General features: G+C 36.2%; 2 protein-coding genes across 4 annotated transcripts; both read left to right on the top strand.

The window, feature by feature from the left end:
* The first annotated feature begins 1822 nt into the window (after nt 1–1822).
* Nucleotides 1823–20071, top strand: LOC123555023 (monocarboxylate transporter 12-like). Of its 3 annotated transcripts, none has more exons than XM_053547507.1 (6): nt 1823–1980; nt 11444–12173; nt 12653–12799; nt 13315–14337; nt 17594–17731; nt 17994–20071. In XM_053547507.1, exons 2-6 carry the CDS (start codon nt 12062–12064, stop codon nt 18125–18127), a joined length of 1554 nt encoding a protein of 517 aa, XP_053403482.1. In that variant the 5' UTR covers nt 1823–1980; nt 11444–12061; the 3' UTR covers nt 18128–20071. The 3 variants fall into 3 exon arrangements, with proteins under 3 accessions (XP_053403482.1, XP_053403480.1, XP_053403481.1); XM_053547505.1 differs by having other exon boundaries at nt 1823–2049; XM_053547506.1 differs by lacking the exon at nt 1823–1980 and adding an exon at nt 10443–10796.
* On the top strand, nt 4570–6450 carry LOC128558754 (fibrinogen-like protein 1). Its single transcript, XM_053548948.1, has 2 exons — nt 4570–4847; nt 5161–6450. Exons 1-2 carry the CDS (start codon nt 4570–4572, stop codon nt 5963–5965), a joined length of 1083 nt encoding a protein of 360 aa, XP_053404923.1. The 3' UTR covers nt 5966–6450.

Below are 20071 nucleotides of genomic sequence, written 5' to 3'. Positions count from 1 at the left end.
ACCACCTGACCTCAGTTTGACCTTGAACTTGACCTCGTTTTGGACTTAGGTTGCTTTTTTATCGACAAGGATGCCACCGGGGGCATCAAGCGTTTATTGAACGCAGCTTCTTGTTCGTCTGGCTCTGCCCCCTATTTCCAGAGTTATGGCCCCTGAAATAGTCAAAAATGCACAATTTTACATTGTGACACACGTAGCTCAAAAAGTATTTGATATAGATTCATGAAATCTTTCATGAGTCTTAATCATGATATGAACTTGCGCACCGCCTATTTTTCATCTGGGTCCCCTCCCTATTTTCAGAGTTATGACCCCTGAAATAATCAAAAAATGAACATTTTAACCTAATTATGTGCATAGCTCAAAAAGTGTTATGATGTGACATTGCGCACTTGGCATTCTTCTTGAGAATCTTAGTGCTTATTTCAGAGTAACGGCCCTTGAAAAAGCCAAAATAATGGGGTTTTTGTTTGTTTGTGATGCTCATAGCTCAAAAAGTATATGGCCTAGAATAATGAATCCTTTTCATAAAATGTTTGTTAAGGCTATACCGCATTAAGACTGCAAACATTTGAATTATTGCCCCTTATTTGTGACAAATGTACCAGTGGGGGCACAACCCGTGTCCTACAGACACATTCTAGTTCTTGTCTGGTCCATAACTCTGCCATTTATCAAGGGATTTCAAAATAATGTGACACAAGTGTTAACCATGTTGAGAAGGTGTGTTATGCTTATGACCTGGGTCTCAGGTCAAGGTCAAGGTCACAAAATAATTAATACCTAAACTATTCTGGCATATTTTGTTCAGACAACTGTAGCATCCTTGGGCACGCTTCGGGGACACTTGTCACCAGTAGTGACAGCTTTACAGCTTTATATGTAGGTCACCCATGACACCCATTTTGAAGCTCTTTTTATACACCCGTTAGGAAAGGATATTGTTGATATATAATGAGAGGAGAAATTGGGAAGTATAATGTACATGAAACTTCGACTTGTACAAGATCTCGACGGGCGTATTTTGTGACTGTGGCTTAAAATATTCCCCACTCAAAAATGTGGTTCCATTGTAGGGGTTTCGTGCCAGATTAGCATGGTAACTGCTTTTACCGATAGAATCTTGTTGCAGAATCTCATTTAAACAACTTGTTGAAGTGGATACATTAGAAAGCATCTTTTCAATGACTGACACAAGTGTGATTCTCATTAGTTTGGCCCTTTACTTAAGTTCATACTTTTGTTGTGCCATGCATTCACACACTTATGTCCTACAGGTTTCCGAGATGCTATACTAGATCATATATCATTGCATTTAAACTTATCTCCGTGCTTGCACCTTTACGTTAAACAAGCACCTTTGAAGTCTTTTACACAGGTGAGCGCTATAGGCACAATGACCCTCTTGTTTAATCTTATTTATTTTATTTTTTACTGTAAGGCGAGACCACTGCGATGAAGACTGTGATAGTCTCAGGTAACTCTTGCTTAGAATGATTCTCCCATTTCATCAAAATAATGTGACTGTATGTAATATAATGAGACGGTCAATTTGTTTCAGTTTGCATATGTTTTCCTGATTTTCTTTCACTAACTTGAAAGTCTGAATGAAGTGGTTATTAACATTAAAATTTAAGATACACCAAATTTCATCTGAACAGAATAAGAGATAAAGATTTCTCTTATGCTCGCTTATTAAAGTACAAATGTATAAATATTATTGTCGCGTGTGTAACTTTGTGAAACGATTTGGCCTTGAATAAAGAATAAAGCGCAAGTATACCAGTAGATGTTTCACACTTTGTAATTTGTCACCTGCTCTCGTTATACTTTATTCGATCTGGGGATGCATTTTGGTGCAATAGACGGTGAAGTAAAGAAGAAATTAATCCGGAACAAAGATTTTCCTTATCGAAAAGAACTTTACCTTTGAGGTTTAAGAAGAAAATTAATGTGTATTGTGTGACCAGAGCTCTAAAGGTTTGGAATAAACCCCATTTGATATAAACTTAATACTGAGTGAAAAAACTGGATTTAACAACATTTTAGGTAAACTCGATATCTGTATTTTAGCTTTCGAAGAATAGGGGAGCTATCCCACTCGCCCCGGCGTCGGCGTGAGCGTTAGTGTGAGCTTCACACAAATGTTAAAGTTTGCGTACCACCCAAAATATTTTCAAAGTCCATTGAGATATTGCTTTCATATTTTGCATACTTGTTTACCATCATGACCCCAGTCTGTAAAAAGTAGGAGGCAACTCTATCAAGCATTTTGACTGAATTATGGCCCCTTTTCAACTTAGAATAAATGTTAAAGTTTGCGTACCACATTCAAACATTTTCAAAGTCCATTGAGATATTGCTTTCATATTTTGCATACTTGTTTACCATCATGACCCCAGTCTGTAAAAAGGAGGAGACAACTCTATCAAGTAATGCGTTTGTACACTGTTCAGACAATTGTGCTCTGTTGAAATTTAACCAAACACAAGTTTACCTGCATAAACAGAAAGCATGATATGTCACCATGCGCGGATCCAGAGGGGGGAGGGGAGGGGGGGGCACCGGGGGTCCGGACCCCCTCTGGAAAATCTTTAAAAAAGGAAAGAAGACAAGAAGAAAAGAAAATGATTTTCGAAAAAGGCAACATTAGGACTGCATGTAAAGTATATGCGGCTGCTGCTACATACGACCCCGACATAATTCATATTATTTATCTAAAAGAAACTAAGAATTTTACCTTCAAGAAAGCTTGATTTTATCATTTTCCCAAGTTTAACATGTTAGTCCATAAAACTGTCCCAGAATGCAAAAAATGAAGTGCTAAATTTCCAGGGTGGGGGAGTGGGGGGGGGGGGCGGCAGGGGATCGGACCCCCTCTGAGAAAATTGGCTGTGTCCGTGCATGGTCACTATACCTGTCCAGTACTGGACATTATGGTAAACGCTTCTTTCCTGCACAAATGACAATTTCGCAACTTCTGTCCGGTTTGTACAAATTTCTGGCCGCGATAAACCATTTGACTTGTTTTAAGTATTACATTAGACTTGAACAAACACATAGATTTAGCAGATGGCTCTTGGATAATTTGGCTGATAGCGAAGCAGGATTATCCTGTTACTGTAGATTATATACTTCTCATGAAGGTTAATTTTTCCGGATATTCCTGGCTGGAGCAATACGCGAATTAAAACGACAGGTTAACTTTAATTTATTAACGTTACTATCCAGTGGCCATCTTTCAATAAAGACATTTTATCTTAATATCATTTACATCAAATGTATATTATTAAACTTTACTAAATAATATACAGATTAAGTTTACATATAGGGCTTCGTCATGCAGTAACGGTCGATTATCAAAAAAAAAAAAATATATATATATATAAAATAAAAAGAAACCAGGATTTTTGTTGTATTTGTGAAAGTACACATTTGTACTAAGTTTATCTATATATGTATAGTATATAGTGTGCACTATTTAAACCTAATGCCCTAATGCGCAGTACTGTTAATACATATAAACTTGTTAATTTTATATTTACAATTTTAAATACGAAAATTGGATCTTATAAAACATTTATTTTCGTGGATAGAGCCAAACTCATGTTCAAATCTCAAGGGATCGTTACTTTTTTGCTGATGTTTGCGGATACAGCAACACGTGAATTCAAAACTCATGCGAACATTAGTTTTCTCCTGATGTTCGCAGATACATCAACCAGCTAATTCAAAACTCGCGCGAGAGTTACTTTTATCCTGATTTTCTTAGATACAGCTACCCGCGAATTTAAAACTTTCTTGAACGCTACTTTTCTCCTGATGTTCGCAGATACAGCAACATGCGAATTCAAACCTCTCGTGAAAGTTACTTTTCTCCAGATATTTCCAGATACAGCAACTCGCAAATTCAAGACTCACGTGAACATTACTTTTCTCCAGATGTTCGGAAATACAGCAACTCGTGAATTAAAAACTTTCGTGAATGTTACTCTTCTCCAGATACAGCAACCCGCGAATATAAAACTCTCGTGAAAGTTACTTTTCTCCTGATGTGCGAGGATACAGCAACAGGCGAATTCAAAACTCTCGCAAACATTAAGAAGTGTTCCGCTAAAATAACGAAAAAGTACGTATTCATTTCACACATATGTCTGTTTCTTATTGAATTGAGAGATGAAATTCATGCAAAAAACATCAACTCTTCAGTACTCTTAAAATGCTAACAACACTGATCTGTTTTTTAAAGATTAGCTAGATGAGATTTATTAGATTCGCTGATAACTCATTCTCCTGTTATATGATAGACACGGAGCTGGTTTTTTTCTGGAAAATATATAGTGATGAAGAGTTCTCTTGTAATTTTCTGTAAAAGATGGATCAAATGCGTATAAAGACATTAAATTGTTTATTTGGAATTTACATTTTATAGAAGTGTTACAATAAATATGAAATAATTGTATAAAGTTATTGCTACCAACATATTCAAATGGAAAAATTAGGATTTGTATTAATTCCTATTTATTTCTGATTACGAATTCAGCTTTTGGTTTCACTCTAGAGCAAGTTATGGAAAGAGTTGATTATATTGAAGACAGAGTTAATAAAGAGAGCAAATTCAGAAGAGATGGCTTTAAGACGCTCATAAATGAAATAGGTTCCTTGAAAGCAATGCTTCAACAAGCATTGGAGAATAAAGTTGAAGGCAAAGACACTGAGACTGTCCAGGACACTAAAACTACTCATACAGAGCTAGAAGAAAAAGTTCTGTTGTTGACAAATGCCTTTATTAAAGAGAAAATATTAAACAAGCGGTTTCGGCGGAAATTCCAGAACTACAAAGACAAGTTCAGGATTTGAAAACTAAATCTGACCAAATTTCCACAGGCGTGGAAGACACACTTAGAGAAATCGAATTCATTAAAGACCAGAACAGAGAAAGACAAGAAACTTTTATTATGCTTGAAGATGAAATACCTAAAATAAAAGGATATTCATTAACCTTGCTTGAACAATTTGAACAAAAAGAATTTACTGAAACAGAAAATTTTAGCAAACTAAAGAATGACACCGAAAAGATAAAGAAAAACATAAAACATCTGAAACATACTGAAGAGATGTGTTTGGAAAATATAAACATTAATAACAATGTGACAAAAGACTGGAAGAACAACTTGTCAGCGGAAAAGTATTTGCCAAAGCAGAAAAAGATTCAACAACATCTGAGAATTATGAGGGGGAGTGCAACTGCTCGATTTCATCATGCCCAGTAAATAGCACACCTTCTCCCAATGAATCGATGACCTCTGACAAGTCTTGTTTAGAATTGTATGATAATGGATTTAAGTCTAATGGTATATACAAAATAGAAATAGAACACAAAAGAAAAGTTTCCATCTACTGTGACATGACTACTGATGGTGGGGGCTGGACAGTATTTCAACGACGCCAAGATGGCTCTGTCAACTTTTCCCGATATTGGAATGAATATGAAACTGGGTTTGGCAACTTGACAGGTGAATTTTGGCTCGGAAACAAATATTTGAATCTACTAACTGATAATTATGAACAACATCAACTGAGAATCGAACTAGAAGATCATGACGGCAACCGTGCCTATGCCAAATACAGCAGTTTTAAGGTTGGATCAAAGAGAATAAACTACACACTGGAAGTGAGTGGTTACACAGGAAGTGCTGGGGACTCATTAGCAAACTCAAATTTATATGGCCCACATGATCAAATGGAATTCACGACCAGAGATGCAGATAATGACAAATACGAGGGTGGTAACTGTGCTTCGGACTGGGACGGTGGATGGTGGTTCAATAATTGTTTTGATTCGAATTTAAATGGACTCTATCAGGGCCAGTCTAAATGCGAAACTGAATGGAAGTGCATTGTCTGGAATACATGGAAAGGTGCACATAGATCCATGAAGTTCACTGAAATGAAGTTTAGATAAGACAATGATTGTCAAACTTCAATATCTTTAAATGGATATTGTACAGAGTCTTTTGTTATTTAGATAATATTTGTCTTTACGGATAATCATTTTGTCATTACACATACCAAATTGTTTTCTTTACGTGTGTGTTTGAAATGTGTAAGTGACTCATTTACTTTTTTGTCAGACAGATAAGAAATTCATTCTTAAATTTGTATTCTGTATTTATATAAAACTTACTGACATAATGCAGTTTTGCATCGTATCTATGTATTTTACAAAATCAATGTTTCATCCTGAAACGTGGATATTCCACAAAACCTTTTTTTTCAGACTATGCATCACGCCATATAATGTTATAATATATGTTCTTAAAATAACCTAAATTTCGAAACCGCTCATCATCTTTTAATTTATTTTTTATGTTGGTTAGTGCTTTTTCCCCTTTAAACATGATTTTCTGAAAATAGAATGGAAGTCATTTATTGTTACTTTCAAACATTAAATGTGTTGCAACAAATATCTGTTACTTATTCATTAATCTGTACAGTCATTGCCCTTTGAGGTTAATATTGCCCTCTTCCGGGAAATATCACATCAAATGTATCAAGAGTCAATAATTGTATAATGTTTATTCTACTGCACATGACTGCATCAAGTCACTCTATTCATACTTAAAGATACAAAAAGGTCTATCATGAAACGGAATATATTGAGGCTTTAGATTGCGGTTCACGTGATGCAGTCAGCTCCCTAGAAAATGTACAAACACACTCTCCTTATATAAGTTATCCTACGCCATGCTATATACCGAGATTGCTGATACGGTCCTGCCAAATGGATAAGTTATTTACTTGAGGTATACCGCTTGCCGACCATCCACCTATACCATTAGCTCACCCTGAACCAAGTTAAGGAGAGCTAAAACTTTAATGGTTCAAGCAACAATAATTCAAACAAACTTTACCGATCCAATTTAGTTCGAGCAAAACATGTTCGACTGTATGGGCAATACTTAATATGGTGCATAAACATAGATAATTTGCAGTATGAGCCTTACACAAACATAGTACTTAAGACAAGGTGTTTGAGATTAAGGAATCAACAACGTAAGAACTCTCTGTCATTTTCCATTGTATGTCAGAGTAACAAATGAACATTTGTAGTCATCAAGTTTTGTAACAATATCAGTCTTTACTTTATCTGGGGACCAAACGCCGCTCTTCATGGAATTACACGCCTCAACACGTGTATCATTGAAGGTTCCATGTTCACCGCCGTTTGAATACATCTGCGGATGTCTCTAAATTGCTTTTTGTACTTTTAGCCTGTGTAAATGTTGAGTTCTGCTCAACCCGGGGCTAGAGGGCGTGGACGGTAGCATGCATTTCCACTACCGACCATGAACAGGCTAAATCAAACCGAGCCTGAAACATTTTCGTTTTTGTCGTGTTGGGCGATCTGTGAAGTTTCCACGTTTCTCTATTCCATACAGAAGATCTGCCATGGTTCCCTGGTTGAAACTCTGACAAATTTTAAGGTATTTTAGTTTGTTTATGTCACAGGTGAAAAGTTTCTGCCAATCAGCAATTCTGTTTGTTCTGGGTTTAACACCATTTTTCAACAGTATTCCCATTACGTACTCTAACCTTACCAGTGTTCCTGGATTCTGTACCAGTACTAATATGTTCTCCTTAAGTAACTGCCAACTTCGTCACATATTTAGAGGCGCAGGACGAATGATTTCAGACACAATGTCTTTTATCAAATCGCCACGCATTTCAACTGGTTGATCTAAGATCTACGAACCAGGTAAACCAGTTTTTAATGTAATCTATATTGTTGATCTACGATCTGAGACCCAAGTCAGCCAATTTTCAATGTAATTTAAATGGTTGGTCTACGATGTACAAGCCAGGTCAGTCATTTGTAATGCATTTCAGATGATTGTTCTACGATGTACGAGCCAGGTCAACTAGTTTTAAATGTAATTGAGGTGGTTGATCTATGATCTACGAGCCAGGTCAACCAGTTCTTAATGCTCTATGCCATAGTGCTCGTATGTTGTTGATTCAAAGACATTGTCTGACGGGAACTTCAACAACAAAAAGACCAGTCAACTCTACATATCGTATTTCCAACCCATAGGGGTTCGAGCTGTATATCATTTGTTGTATACTGTTAGTTTAACATACAGAATGATTTGCCTGATCCCTGAACAGTCTGACTAAAGAACATCTCCAATTAACGCTACGCATTGGATCTGATCTTCGTTTAGAAGATCAAGTACTTTAGTCTGATTGGAGCCCTAAAGTTATTGAGCTTAAAATTTAAATCTTTTACCAATCATTGGTACAGGAATCATTAAGGCGAAGTAGCAAGAGGGAACTTTAATATATGATATATATAGGTTTCACCAGCTCTACGTTTTAACAAAAGACATTCTACATAGTTTGTCAGCTAGCCTAAGACATAGTAACCTTAGCGATTGGACCTATTTCAACTCTGAAGATATAAAAAGGCGTAGGTATTTCCCTGGGTCATATCTCGCTTATCTTGACAATGTTGACCTCTTCAGTCTTCAACGAAGGCAGATTTCATCCAGATGTCTCTCAAGGCAGGCATTGACTACCTTTCATAAACATGTATAACGAACGGGAGATTGTTAAAGTTCTGGGTTTTTAAGACCAGATTTCTTTAGAACGGGTATAATTCGCATCTTCTTAAAATCCGTTAGTGACACATACTGTTTCTTCAGAAATGTATTTATGATGTTTGTTAAAACTGGCAGTTCATCAACTCGTTTCTGTTAAAGCCACCAGGACAAGTTCAAAGGACGTGTTCGGAGATTTAATATGATTTGTCTTACTTTTAACCCTTACCCTGCTAAATTTGTGTGATGGACTGGTCCATCATTTAGTTTTGGCAATGCCACTTTTTATTCGAAGGAGTGTTCACTGAAAACTTGCTGACTGAATAGCGAACAGCGCAGATCATGATCAGACTGCACGGTTGTCTCGAAGTCCATTTATATATGCATAAACTAACTGATGGACGTGTGAACTTGACGGCGGTAAACAGCATATCTGACTTGTTTAAATGAATGTACGTCAATAGAAAATTGTTTTTAAGAATAAACTTTCGTTTGTAGAGAAGCTTTTTTCCCCTACAAATGCCTTGAAATGAAGAGAAAAATGATCTCGTGACATTTTGTTTTTGTTTGTTTGTTTTGGGTTTAACACCGTTTTTTCAACAGTATTTCAGTTATGTATCGGTGGGCAGTTAACCTAACCAGTGTCCCAGCATTCTGTTTCAGTACAAACTTGTTCTCCGCAAGTAAAACCTGAATCAGAGGTGGAGTACGAATGATATCAGACACAATGTCTTTTATCAAATCGTCATGGAGAAAATACGCCCCGCCATGGGATTGAACTCGCGATCCATGGATCTGCGCTCTCCCTATTGAGCTAGGCGGACAGGCTCGCTATTTTTCTTAGTACGATAACAAGTGAAGTCAGTACCTAATACATTGCTACTGTTTTTCCCTAAAACAACATGTCATAAGACTGGGGAATACATGTAAATGATACAACATCCAGATCTGAAAGTATGTCTAGTATATCAAAATTCGGGTCTGAATTAGTTGTTGCATATCATGATCAAAGTCGTTCAACAAGTAAATCGCAAAATAAAATGGTCTTGCGAATGAGGCTATACGCAAGAAAATTTTCTAACTACTTTTACTTTTTTAAATGAGCTAAAGACATCCAATGTCCATCTTTCACTAAAATATTATATCTTTAGATATTTACTTCAAATGTTGAAAGTCCTCATCAAATATATTTGATTTTACAAAGCATGTAAATTAATCGTTTATATACAGCTGTATTCATAAAATAGTCATGCTGTAAAGGTCAATTATTAAAAAAAAACTTGCAGTTTTTGTAGCTGTAGTTCAAATTCTAACCTAGTATAGCTATACATATATCAAGTATGTATTTTTTGTACTGTTAATGCACATACACCAGTTAATTGTATGTTTACATAAACTATATATAGTAATTAAATGACATTTCGATTCAATATACCTTTAATTTTGATAAGATTGCTTATGTTATATTGTTGATTTCACAAATATTAGACTATGTAACTGGACGTATTTGTACAAGATTTGCTTTGTGGTCGCAATATAGTTCGAATGAGCAGTGTATAGTGCTGCAACAACTGGGATATCATGCCGTAGACACGTGACATGATAATCCATCCAGACACACTCTACTAACATCGTGTTGACCAGTCCAAGTACTTAGCGTCATGCGAGGAAGCCACTAGTACCATTTCTCACGTACGACGTGAGCGAACCCACGACCTCCCGCACTCGAAGCGAGGCTACCGAGGCGGTGACGCTTTAAAATTTTCAACTCAGTGAGTGATATAAAGTTGCATAATTCCTATATATTTTGATTGTAAATTGCATATTGACATGTTTTACCATGAAGATTATGAAACACTATTAATTAAGAAGACAATTTTCTAAATCAAATAGATCACGCAACTTTACCGTAAAATATATATGTATATTAATACACTGTCACAATTCAGTGCAGCCGTAGTTAGGAACGAGAGTGAGAAATGAAAGGTGTATACAAATCAATGTTTCAAAGGATATATCGAAATTTTGAGCATGTTTAGCGCATTATACTTTGCAAGTTAATTCGATGCTAATTTATTCATAAAGCGTTTTTATAAAAATATATTGCATGAACAAGAAAACGTTTGTTGACAAAGTGTAATTCTCGTTTTTGTCCAAAGAGTTTAAGTTAGTAAAATGGATAGATACATATTTCAGGTAAGATGCATAATGTAGTACGCATGGTTTATTATTAGCTTATTTAACATTTTATATACATGGACAACTACTATTCGATAAGAGGGGTGTACCTCTTTTGAACAGACTTGATCTGAACGAGTCAATTTTTTTTTTTTTTTTTTTTTTTTATGCTTGGTTGCATTCTTTGCTTCCAAAGGATCTTCTCATATGAGAAAAACAGAAGACATGGTTAAATCGTGATAAATCTTCAAGAAACTACTTTAAATTTCAGCAGCTACTAAATCCCGAAAATATGTACCTTTGAAATAAATAACTGACTGACAGAATCACACCTCAATCTTTATACATCTGTCAAGCTAGAATATCCATCAGCGTTGAAGATTTAATCCCAGAACATAAGTAGTAAATGAATAGTTTATTATAACTTAAAACACAATTCCTTTTCATTCAATTTTTAGATTTTCTTATTTCTCTGGAACAGCTCAAATAAGAAAAACAAAATTTGGACTTACATATAAAAGGGATTTAGCCGTATGATTTTCTTGGTCTTTCTTCATAAAGAAAAAAAGAAATAAAAAGTAACATCGGTTAAAGGCTGGTGTCGGAAAATAGATATCACCACGTTTAGAGCATTTCTAGTTTTTCCCCTATAATTTTCGTTTCAGGATTTTATGATAAAGTTAATATTCGGTGTAAAACGGCAACTGGTAAAACAAAAGAACTGTCGAATAACACCCAGGTAGATGTGAAACTGGGGCCCGAGTCTATAAATGGAAAGCCAAAAACCAGCGTCTTTTGATACTGAAGAAAAAGAAGCCATGGAAACACAAAGGGACATTGAAAGTGTTAAAGACAATCCAGACACTAATGAAAATGAAAGATTACCGATAGATCGAGGATGGGCATGGGTAGTACTCGCTGGCAGGTGGCAACCATACTATCATATTTTGTTTTTAATATTAAATATGATTTTTTTTTCTTCTTTTTTTTCCTAGTCCGCTTTTAAAAATTAATATGCTCTAGAATCTTGTTCTAGGACAAATGTCTTTGAAATTTTTAATTTTTCCAATGTAAAATGATTTTGAAAAGCAATCGAATAGTTTAGTGTCCCTACAACATGTACAACAGAACAGATAAACCCTTTGACGAATGTTTTATTTTATTACATACGATTTTTGATGAATTAGAAACAAAGTTGATGTGGTCTTGCAATACTATATATAGGGATTATCATTTGTGTATTTTTTATAGGAGCAGCATTTTACTTGGCAATATTTGGAGGTATGAAGAGGAATTTTGGAATCATTTTCGTGGCCATCCAGGATAGGTTCGGATCAACGGCCTCTGTCACGTCTCTCCTAACAACTATGCAAAACCTTGTCATGAGTTTTTCGTGTAATAACTTGCTTTTTTTGCCAAAATATCTGTATACATTGTTGATTGAATTAAAAACTGTATTAAAAACAATTTCATTTCTTGACGAGTAAGGTAGTCAGTGCATATTTTATATAATGTTTGAGCAGGGTAAAAAACAGTCCATAGGCGAGAAAGTTGCCTGATTACGAAGATTCTAACTTTCTATGCAACACATCAGTGTACATGTACAATTGTAATGTGCACAGGGACACTTCAGAACTGTGTCCAAACACGTTTATACGTTGTTTGTTGTAATCCAATACAGTTGAAACTCGGTATTTCGAAGAGGTCGAAGCATTTTGCTTCTAAATAATTGAAATTCGACTTACTAATCAAATGATATTTTGTGCACATGTTTTTGGGACTTGACTTTAAATGTCTTCGAAATAGCCGGAATTTGGAGAAAAGTGAGTTTGAGATATCAAGTTTCAATTGTTATTATTTTATCGGTTTTGCAGCCTTGTTTATTACGACTGTCGGAACAGAGTTCTTGTCCAGCCGTATGTCCATCACGCTTGGAGCTTTTGTTTTCACTACAGCTCACATCATATCAGCATTCTCTACAGATATACACATGTTGTTTGCATCAGTTGGATTTCTTGAAGGTACCTTTCTTTTTAAAACACACGTATTTTAGTGGAAAATTATTTTAAAAGCATATTTTGTCTGAGACGCGAAAAAGAATTTCATGGTGCATACTTGATGATGATATTTGATACAATGTCTTTGCTATATTTGCCAAGATAAGTACTGGACCCGCAGTGGCAAGTGATCGCGTAATTTTTGATGTGATTTCATCATTCTCCAGTTGTTATGAAAGAGCAATCTTCTTTTAAGGCCAAAGAATGCCATAATAAGCATATATATATGAAAGAATACGTAAGAGCACGGAATCTGTCAAGTTTCTTTATGGTTTCACTATATTAAAGCGAAATATCAACCAACTAAAAAAAGTTTGTATTTTATTGTATTAAGTTTCAAAGTCATATTTTGGATGTTGATAGAATTTGGTTATTATCTTCAGCAAATACTCATAACGGGAGCCAGATAGTTTCCGCCTTAAAATACAGGAAAGTATGAATAATCAACTGATAAAAGAAATATGCATGTTTCATTTCAGGTTTAGGAACTGCCTTAAGTTTTCCATCAGTCATAGCCACGATTGGAGAATATTTCGATAAAAGGCGTGGACTGGCCACTGGTTTGGCCTTTTGTGGATCTAATGTCGGTTGGGTTGTTTTGGCTCCTGTCTTGTCGGCGTTATTTGAGGACATCGGGTATTCCGGAACGTTTATGATAATAGCTGGGATGACATTTAATATACTGGTAACTGCTGCTTTATTAAGGCCAGTTAAATCGTTCAAACTACATAAATTGATAACAAAAGAAACAGAAGATACAACTAAGGATATCAAGGACGTTGGGGATATCCTAGAAAGTGAAAACTTTCTTCCAGTGAAAGATAATGTGATGTTTAGCAGTACAAACAGTATTGAAAATGGAGTTCAATCTGAAAGGAATAAAACAGATGAGATTCTGACACAGTTAGTGATAGAAAAAGAGAACAAAGGAAAAATGCAACTGAGTGCAGACGGCACACCGTCTACATCGGAAATCATTTGTTTTGATCTATGTGATCAGCCGTCACATACAAGGACAAAGTCAAGCTCACCGTTATTACCAAGAAACACCGCATGTTCTCTTGCTAACAGGCGAACAAGTATCTCGTCACAAGACTCACAAAAGGGGCTGTTACCCTTGAATAGTCTTGCTAAAGACAAGAAAGCTTCATTCCGGAGGAGACTGAAGGCCTCATACGACTTAACCTTATTCAGATCACTGGTATTTCCGGTGTTCTTACTTATGGCGGCCATGATGGGACCAACAACTCTTCTTCTTCCGGTGTTTTTAGCTCCATTATCTAGAGATCTCGGTTTAAGTGCTGAACGAACTGGAATACTAATGTCAATTTTAGGTGGTGTCGGGTTGTTCTCTAGAATTCTTTGCGCTTTATTTGCCGACAGAAAATATGTGAAATTGACTACACTGTTAGCTGTGGTATCAATTCTTGCAGGGGTAACAGCGCATTGTGTTAGATTCATCAAGACTTTCCATTTACTGGTTTTCGTTGCTGTAATATTTGGTAAGAAAGACACTTCGCTGATAAATGTATTAACCGTGAATTACTGGCATCTTAGTAGGACTACAGTGCTTTATTGTGAATAATACAGACCTGGGTTTGAACAAAATGTGTGAAGGCTCAAATGATGTAACCCCTGTAAAGAAAAAATGTCAACTTTAGAACATAAATTAAAGAAATATTGTATCTCAAACAGTAATTTGCCGTTGATTGAATCATTGTTTGGAGTTCAGATACGATGAAGTTTTCTTGCATACCAGACGGGGATTTCCGGTATTTTTACCCATGCTGGAAAAATCCATCTTACACCCCGGGGTGTAAGATGACACTCGTGCTTTAAATGACGTATTACGAACTACATATACGTAGAAGATTTATGTAGTTATTTATATTTTAATTCGAAAAACGAAATAAAAATTCAATACCTTGACAGTTCCTCTATGTTCCTGATAGTATATTTCCCGATTCAAAACACGTCATTTTACTGAAAATTCATAACGTTACGCTGCAACTGACAAAACAGGAACTAAACATTGTTAGTTGTCTTTGAAACGTCATGACGTTTTTTCTGTTTACGGACGTTGGTTTCCCGCGCTTTGTTTGAATACGCTGCTATAAGAAATAGTTCTGAAAAGAAAGCTGTTCGATTGAATTTATTTTTATTATTATGTCCTGATGTCGGTATGCAAGAAAAAGATTCTGTCACTGGTTATAGGTGCAGATGGGAATTTCCGGCTCTCGGGTAACTGTTTAGGCAGTAACTCAGTAGGAACCTCGTTACCGCCTAAACAGTTACCCTCGAGGCCGGAAATTCCCATCTGCACCTACATCCAGTGAAAGAATCTTATAATATGATATATCTTACATGTCTCGATTTGCTTGCTAGTTAAACAAAGAATAAAGTCAAGCCTTGTATATTCTACGAAAAACAACGGTTGACGCGCGGACCGGTAAGAGAGCATTATGACGTCAATTACGACGTGAAATTGCCACATGACGTCTGGTTCATTGCTACTCGAGTAAATTAAATTTAGCATAAATTTTACCAAAACATTTCATTGAACATGTAAGAATGAAAACAATCAATGCCTTCTTGTGGTTTGTCATCTAATATTTTACGGTACATCGTTCAGATGCTAACGGCATCGTGGTTCACCTCCTGTGCATCTGAACTCTGAACCGTGATAAATCACTCGTAGGCCTTGATTATTTGTTAAATAATAAATATCTGAACGACAAACACTGATATTTTTCAAGAGAAAATCACTGTTTGAGATATCTACTGTTTTGTTTTTCAAACATGGATTACTTAATTCGTCAATGCTTTTTTTTTGGTGCTCTGTGCTTCCGAGAAATCTACCATTACCTATTATCTTTTTTAATTTAATACGAACAAAAGTCTGAACTAAAGAGTTACAGCTAAACAAGGCTAATACTTGAGATTTAGAAGCGTCATTTCTGGATCTGAATTGAAGAATTGTGAATAAAAATCTAGAAGCGAAAATATATGATAAAAGGGACGGTTTTAATATTGAAATTGTCAACTTTCCCCATCTTGATGGAGATGTCCCGCGAGCTACATCATACAGTGTCTGTATTTCACAGCTTATTCGTTTTGCAAGAGCTTGCTCAAAGATAGATTATTTTAATGACAGAAATCTTCATATCACCAAGAAATTGTTACAACAGGGTTACCGTTATCATAAGCCACGGAAAGCTTTTAGTAAATTTTACTACAGATCGTCTGAACGTAGAAAAATACAATACGCCCCTTAATACACTTTTAAAACTTGGACTTACACACCCGGAATACTATGGAATGTAGTTTATAAAATTCGGAAAATTAAACAGAACCGTTATTTTTATCAAAGTTTTGTACCGTTGGTTAAAAGGTTTATCAAAAGAGAATACGATGCGAAAATCGTGAAGCACAATGCTTGTTTAGTGATTGACCCCTCTACAGTTAATTGTACGCTTTCCTATTTGATGGTGCGATGACTAATAAAGTGTAGGACTCCATGATGCTTTTCTCCTAAATCCTACATACAACGGACGGAGGGAGTTGATTTTTGTTTTACAGTTTTCTTAGTCGTGCCCTTAAAAGTTAAGCTCTTGTTGCTGTGACTTCAGACAAGTTGTTGAGTACCTTGGTGTAATTGTACCTTAAATTTACTTTAATTTTTGTTTTGCTTTATTTATCTGTTACTTTTGCACTAATGTTAGAGCCTTTCTCAGCGGGGATTTTATTTATATTGTGTTGTTCAACTTGTTGAAGATAGGTAAGTGCGAGGTTGGCATGCCCTAAACGCGTTTAAACCCCCAGTTTCCTTTATTTAGGTTACTGACCGTTCCAAGGCGGTGCCCCTGTTTTCAACAGGTTGTTTTGTCTGTCTTGTATTGTAGCGTATTTCCTCCGCCCCACTTTCCCCTTTTGCCCTCCCCTTTCCCTTGCATGTACGCTACTTTTTGCATCTTATGCCCTTTACTTTTAGTAAGTTTTCGTGGCTCCTCTTTATTTTGGCAGCCGAATCCAAAGACGGTACTTGATTGTTTTTACCACTTTTGTGGGTGCGTTTGTAAGCTTGTGAGACTATAACGGTACCCTACTGTTTTCTTATGTGTTGCTTGTTCGATTTTCTATGTTATTCAGTTGATCGTCGTTGTGTGTTTGTCTTTGGTACATAGGTGTATGCGCTACTGTGGTTTACGTTGTAGTGCGACTGTTTTTAAAGAACATGGCATTCCTTTGTATATTTGCCCTTGTTTAACTTTCTCCTTCGGATTCCTCCCCCACCGCCGACCCCATTTCGCCCCTCACCATTTCCTTCCCCTTTATCAATATTTAGTTTATATTAATATGTACTTGTTGGATGTTTGAAGCAGCTTGTCTGAAATATATTTATCCATTACAGTTTCTTTTTGTTGTGGGCCTACTATGTAAATGCATGGCTCTTGGGCTGTGTTTTTGGCGCTGTGTGCTTTCGAGAAATTTACCTTTACCAATTATCTTTTTAATTTAATACAAACAAAAGTCTGAACTGATTAATATTTGAAAGGAACCAAATCACTTATACAGTTATATATACCGGGAATCTGAACGTGTTTTGCAAAGGTGCGCTTTTTTCTTTGAGAAAGCTAACTGGAGACAAACCAATTAAAAAGAATTTCATTGCTGTTTTCAGCACATTTAAGCTGTCGATGATGTTAAACGATACCATAATTTAGATATTTTACAAGAATACAATAATTTCTTATTCAGGATTATGTTGTGAAATCTACCAATCGATGTATCCCGTTATTCTCGTGGAGTACCTGACGTTACCCAAATTGAAGAGCTGTATCGGGTTTACGGTGTTGTGTCACGGTGTAGCAGCCGCGTCTACATATCCAGTTATTGGTAATTGTTTACCAAGTTGTCTTTTCTTTCTTTAAAAATATCATTTTCTCTCGCAATTTCTTCTTCATGTTCTTTATGCTAAATGATTTTGAGAAGCGGTACATTGCCACTTTAAGTTTAATTTGGATAAGGGCTCCATCATGAATATTCATTGCAAACCTGAAACCCAGACCATCTTTGAGAATGGCGAATGGCAATATGTTCATTTGCGTAGAAACAATGATATTTGCAAATTTTTCTTAACATTCTTTATCTTTTGCAGGTTCGTTCAGAGACGCTACAGGAAATTACATCGCATCGTATCACTTTCTGGGAACCATGTCTTTTGTAGGGGCACTTCTAGCATTGTCTTTGCCATATCTTCATAGAAGACAGAAAAAGTACGTGGGAGTATGAAGACTAAAATGCTTAAAGTTTGTGTTTTTACTATGTTGATAACAGATGAGAGCGAAGTTGTGCTGAGTTTATCTTTATAAAGTAAACGAAAGTGAAATTCGGAAGATCATGCTTTTTTGTTGTTGTTTTCTAGCTCACCAGAGCACAAAGTGCTCAAGGTGAGCTATTGTGACCGGTCATTGTCCGGCGTCCGTCGGCGTTGGTCGTGCGTCAGTGCGTCGTCCGTCGTGCGGCGTCCGTCAACATTTGCCTTGTGAACACTCTATAGACCACATTTGTGTCCAAATCTTTATGAAACTTGGTAAGAATGTTTGTCTTTATAATCGCTAGGTTAAATTTGGAACTGGGTCATGTGGAGTAAAAAACTAGGTCAGTAGACCAGATCAAAGGAAAAGCTTGTGAACACTCTAGAGGCCGGCCACATTTGTGACCCACTATTTATGAAACTTGGTAGAATGTTTGTCTTGATGATTTCTATGTCAAATTTGAAACTAGGTCAAGTTGGATCAGAAACTAGATCAATAGGCTATATCAAAGGAAAAGCTTGTGATTACTCAAAATGCCACATTAGTGACTCAATCATTATGAAACTTCGTCAGAATGTTAGTCCTTATGATCTCTTGGTCAGGTTTGAAACTGAGTCGTGTTGAGGTCAGTAAGCCAGATCAAAGGAAAAGCTTGTGAACAATTTGATCCAATCTTTATGAAACTTGGTCAGAATGTGTTGATGATTTCTGGGTCAAGTTTGAATCTGGGTCATGTGGGGTCAAAAACTAGGTCACACGGTCAAATCAAAGAAAAAGCTTGTGAATACTTTAGAGGCCACAGTTGTCACTCAGTCGTTTTTAAACTGGGTCAGAATGTTTGTCTTAATGATTTCTAGGTCAGATTTGAAACTGAGTCATGTGGGGTCAAAACCAGGTCAGTAGGCTAGATCAAAGGAAAAGCTTGTGAACACTCTAAAGGTCACAGTTGTGACCCAATATTTATGAAACTTTGTCAGAATGTTTGCCTTGATGATTTCTAGGTCAGTTTTGAAACTAGATCATGCAAGGTCTTAAAGTAGGTCTGTAGGCTAGATGAAAGGAAAAGCTTGTGAACACTCCATAAGCCACAGTTGTGACTCACTCTTTATGAAACTTGGTCAGAGTATTTGTCTTGATGATCTCTAGGTCAAGATTTACTCTGGGTCATGTTGAATCAAAACCTAGGTCACATGGTCAAATCATAGGCAAAGCTTGTGAACACTCTAAAAGCTACAGTTGTGACTCAATCTTTATGAAACTTGGTCAGAATGTTTGCCGTTATAATTGCTAGGTTAAAGTTGGAACTGGGTCATGTGGAGTAAAAAACTATGTCAGTAGACCAGATCAAAGGAAAAGCTTGTGAACACTCTAAAGGTCACAGTTGTGACCCAATATTTATGAAACTTTGTCAGAATGTTTGCCTTGATGATCTCTAGGTCAGTTTTGAAAGTAGGTCATGCGGGGTCTAAAAGTAGATCAGTAGGCCAGATCAAAGGAAAAACTTGTGAACACTCCATAGGCCACAGTTGTGACTCTATCTTTATGAAACTTGGTTAGAATGTTTGTCTTGAGGATCTCTCGGTTAAATTCGAAACTAGTTCATGTGTGGTAAAAAAAAAATCTTGGTCAGTAGGCCAGATCAACTCTGGTGAGCGATATATGGGGCCATCATGGCCCTCTTGTTTTTTTTTAAGAAGGAAAAGGAATCATACAATGCAGATTGGACGTTTTCATTCTGTCCGCCCGTCCTTCCGCAGCCATATATCCAAGTAAAAGTTTGTTACCTTGAGTTGATATTTTGTGGTTTTCATTTTTTTGTAACTATGCATGGATTGCACCAGTCTATGCCAACATGCTGATCTGTGTAGGCGAATACTCTTATAAAATATTTGCTCCAAAATAAACTAAAATGGTTGAA

Source organism: Mercenaria mercenaria, chromosome 7 (genome assembly GCF_021730395.1).
Source record: "Mercenaria mercenaria strain notata chromosome 7, MADL_Memer_1, whole genome shotgun sequence".
NCBI classification, from domain to species: Eukaryota; Metazoa; Mollusca; class Bivalvia; order Venerida; family Veneridae; genus Mercenaria; species Mercenaria mercenaria.
The sequence above is the reverse complement of the archived record's forward strand: the minus strand, read 5'-3'. Positions and strand labels throughout refer to the sequence as shown.

Bases quoted from the DNA above. Each gene is read 5' to 3' on its own strand.
- LOC128558754 (XM_053548948.1), top strand. From the start codon at position 4,570: ATGGAAAGAGTTGATTATATTGAAGACAGAGTTAATAAAGAGAGCAAA. The intron at 4,848-5,160 runs GTTCAGGATTTG...ATGTGACAAAAG, and splicing joins TTCCAGAACTACAAAGACAA to ACTGGAAGAACAACTTGTCA.
- LOC123555023 (XM_053547507.1), top strand. From the start codon at position 12,062: ATGAAGAGGAATTTTGGAATCATTTTCGTGGCCATCCAGGATAGGTTC. The intron at 14,338-17,593 runs GTAAGAAAGACA...TTTCTTATTCAG, and splicing joins TTTCGTTGCTGTAATATTTG to GATTATGTTGTGAAATCTAC. The intron at 17,732-17,993 runs GTAATTGTTTAC...TATCTTTTGCAG, and splicing joins GTCTACATATCCAGTTATTG to GTTCGTTCAGAGACGCTACA.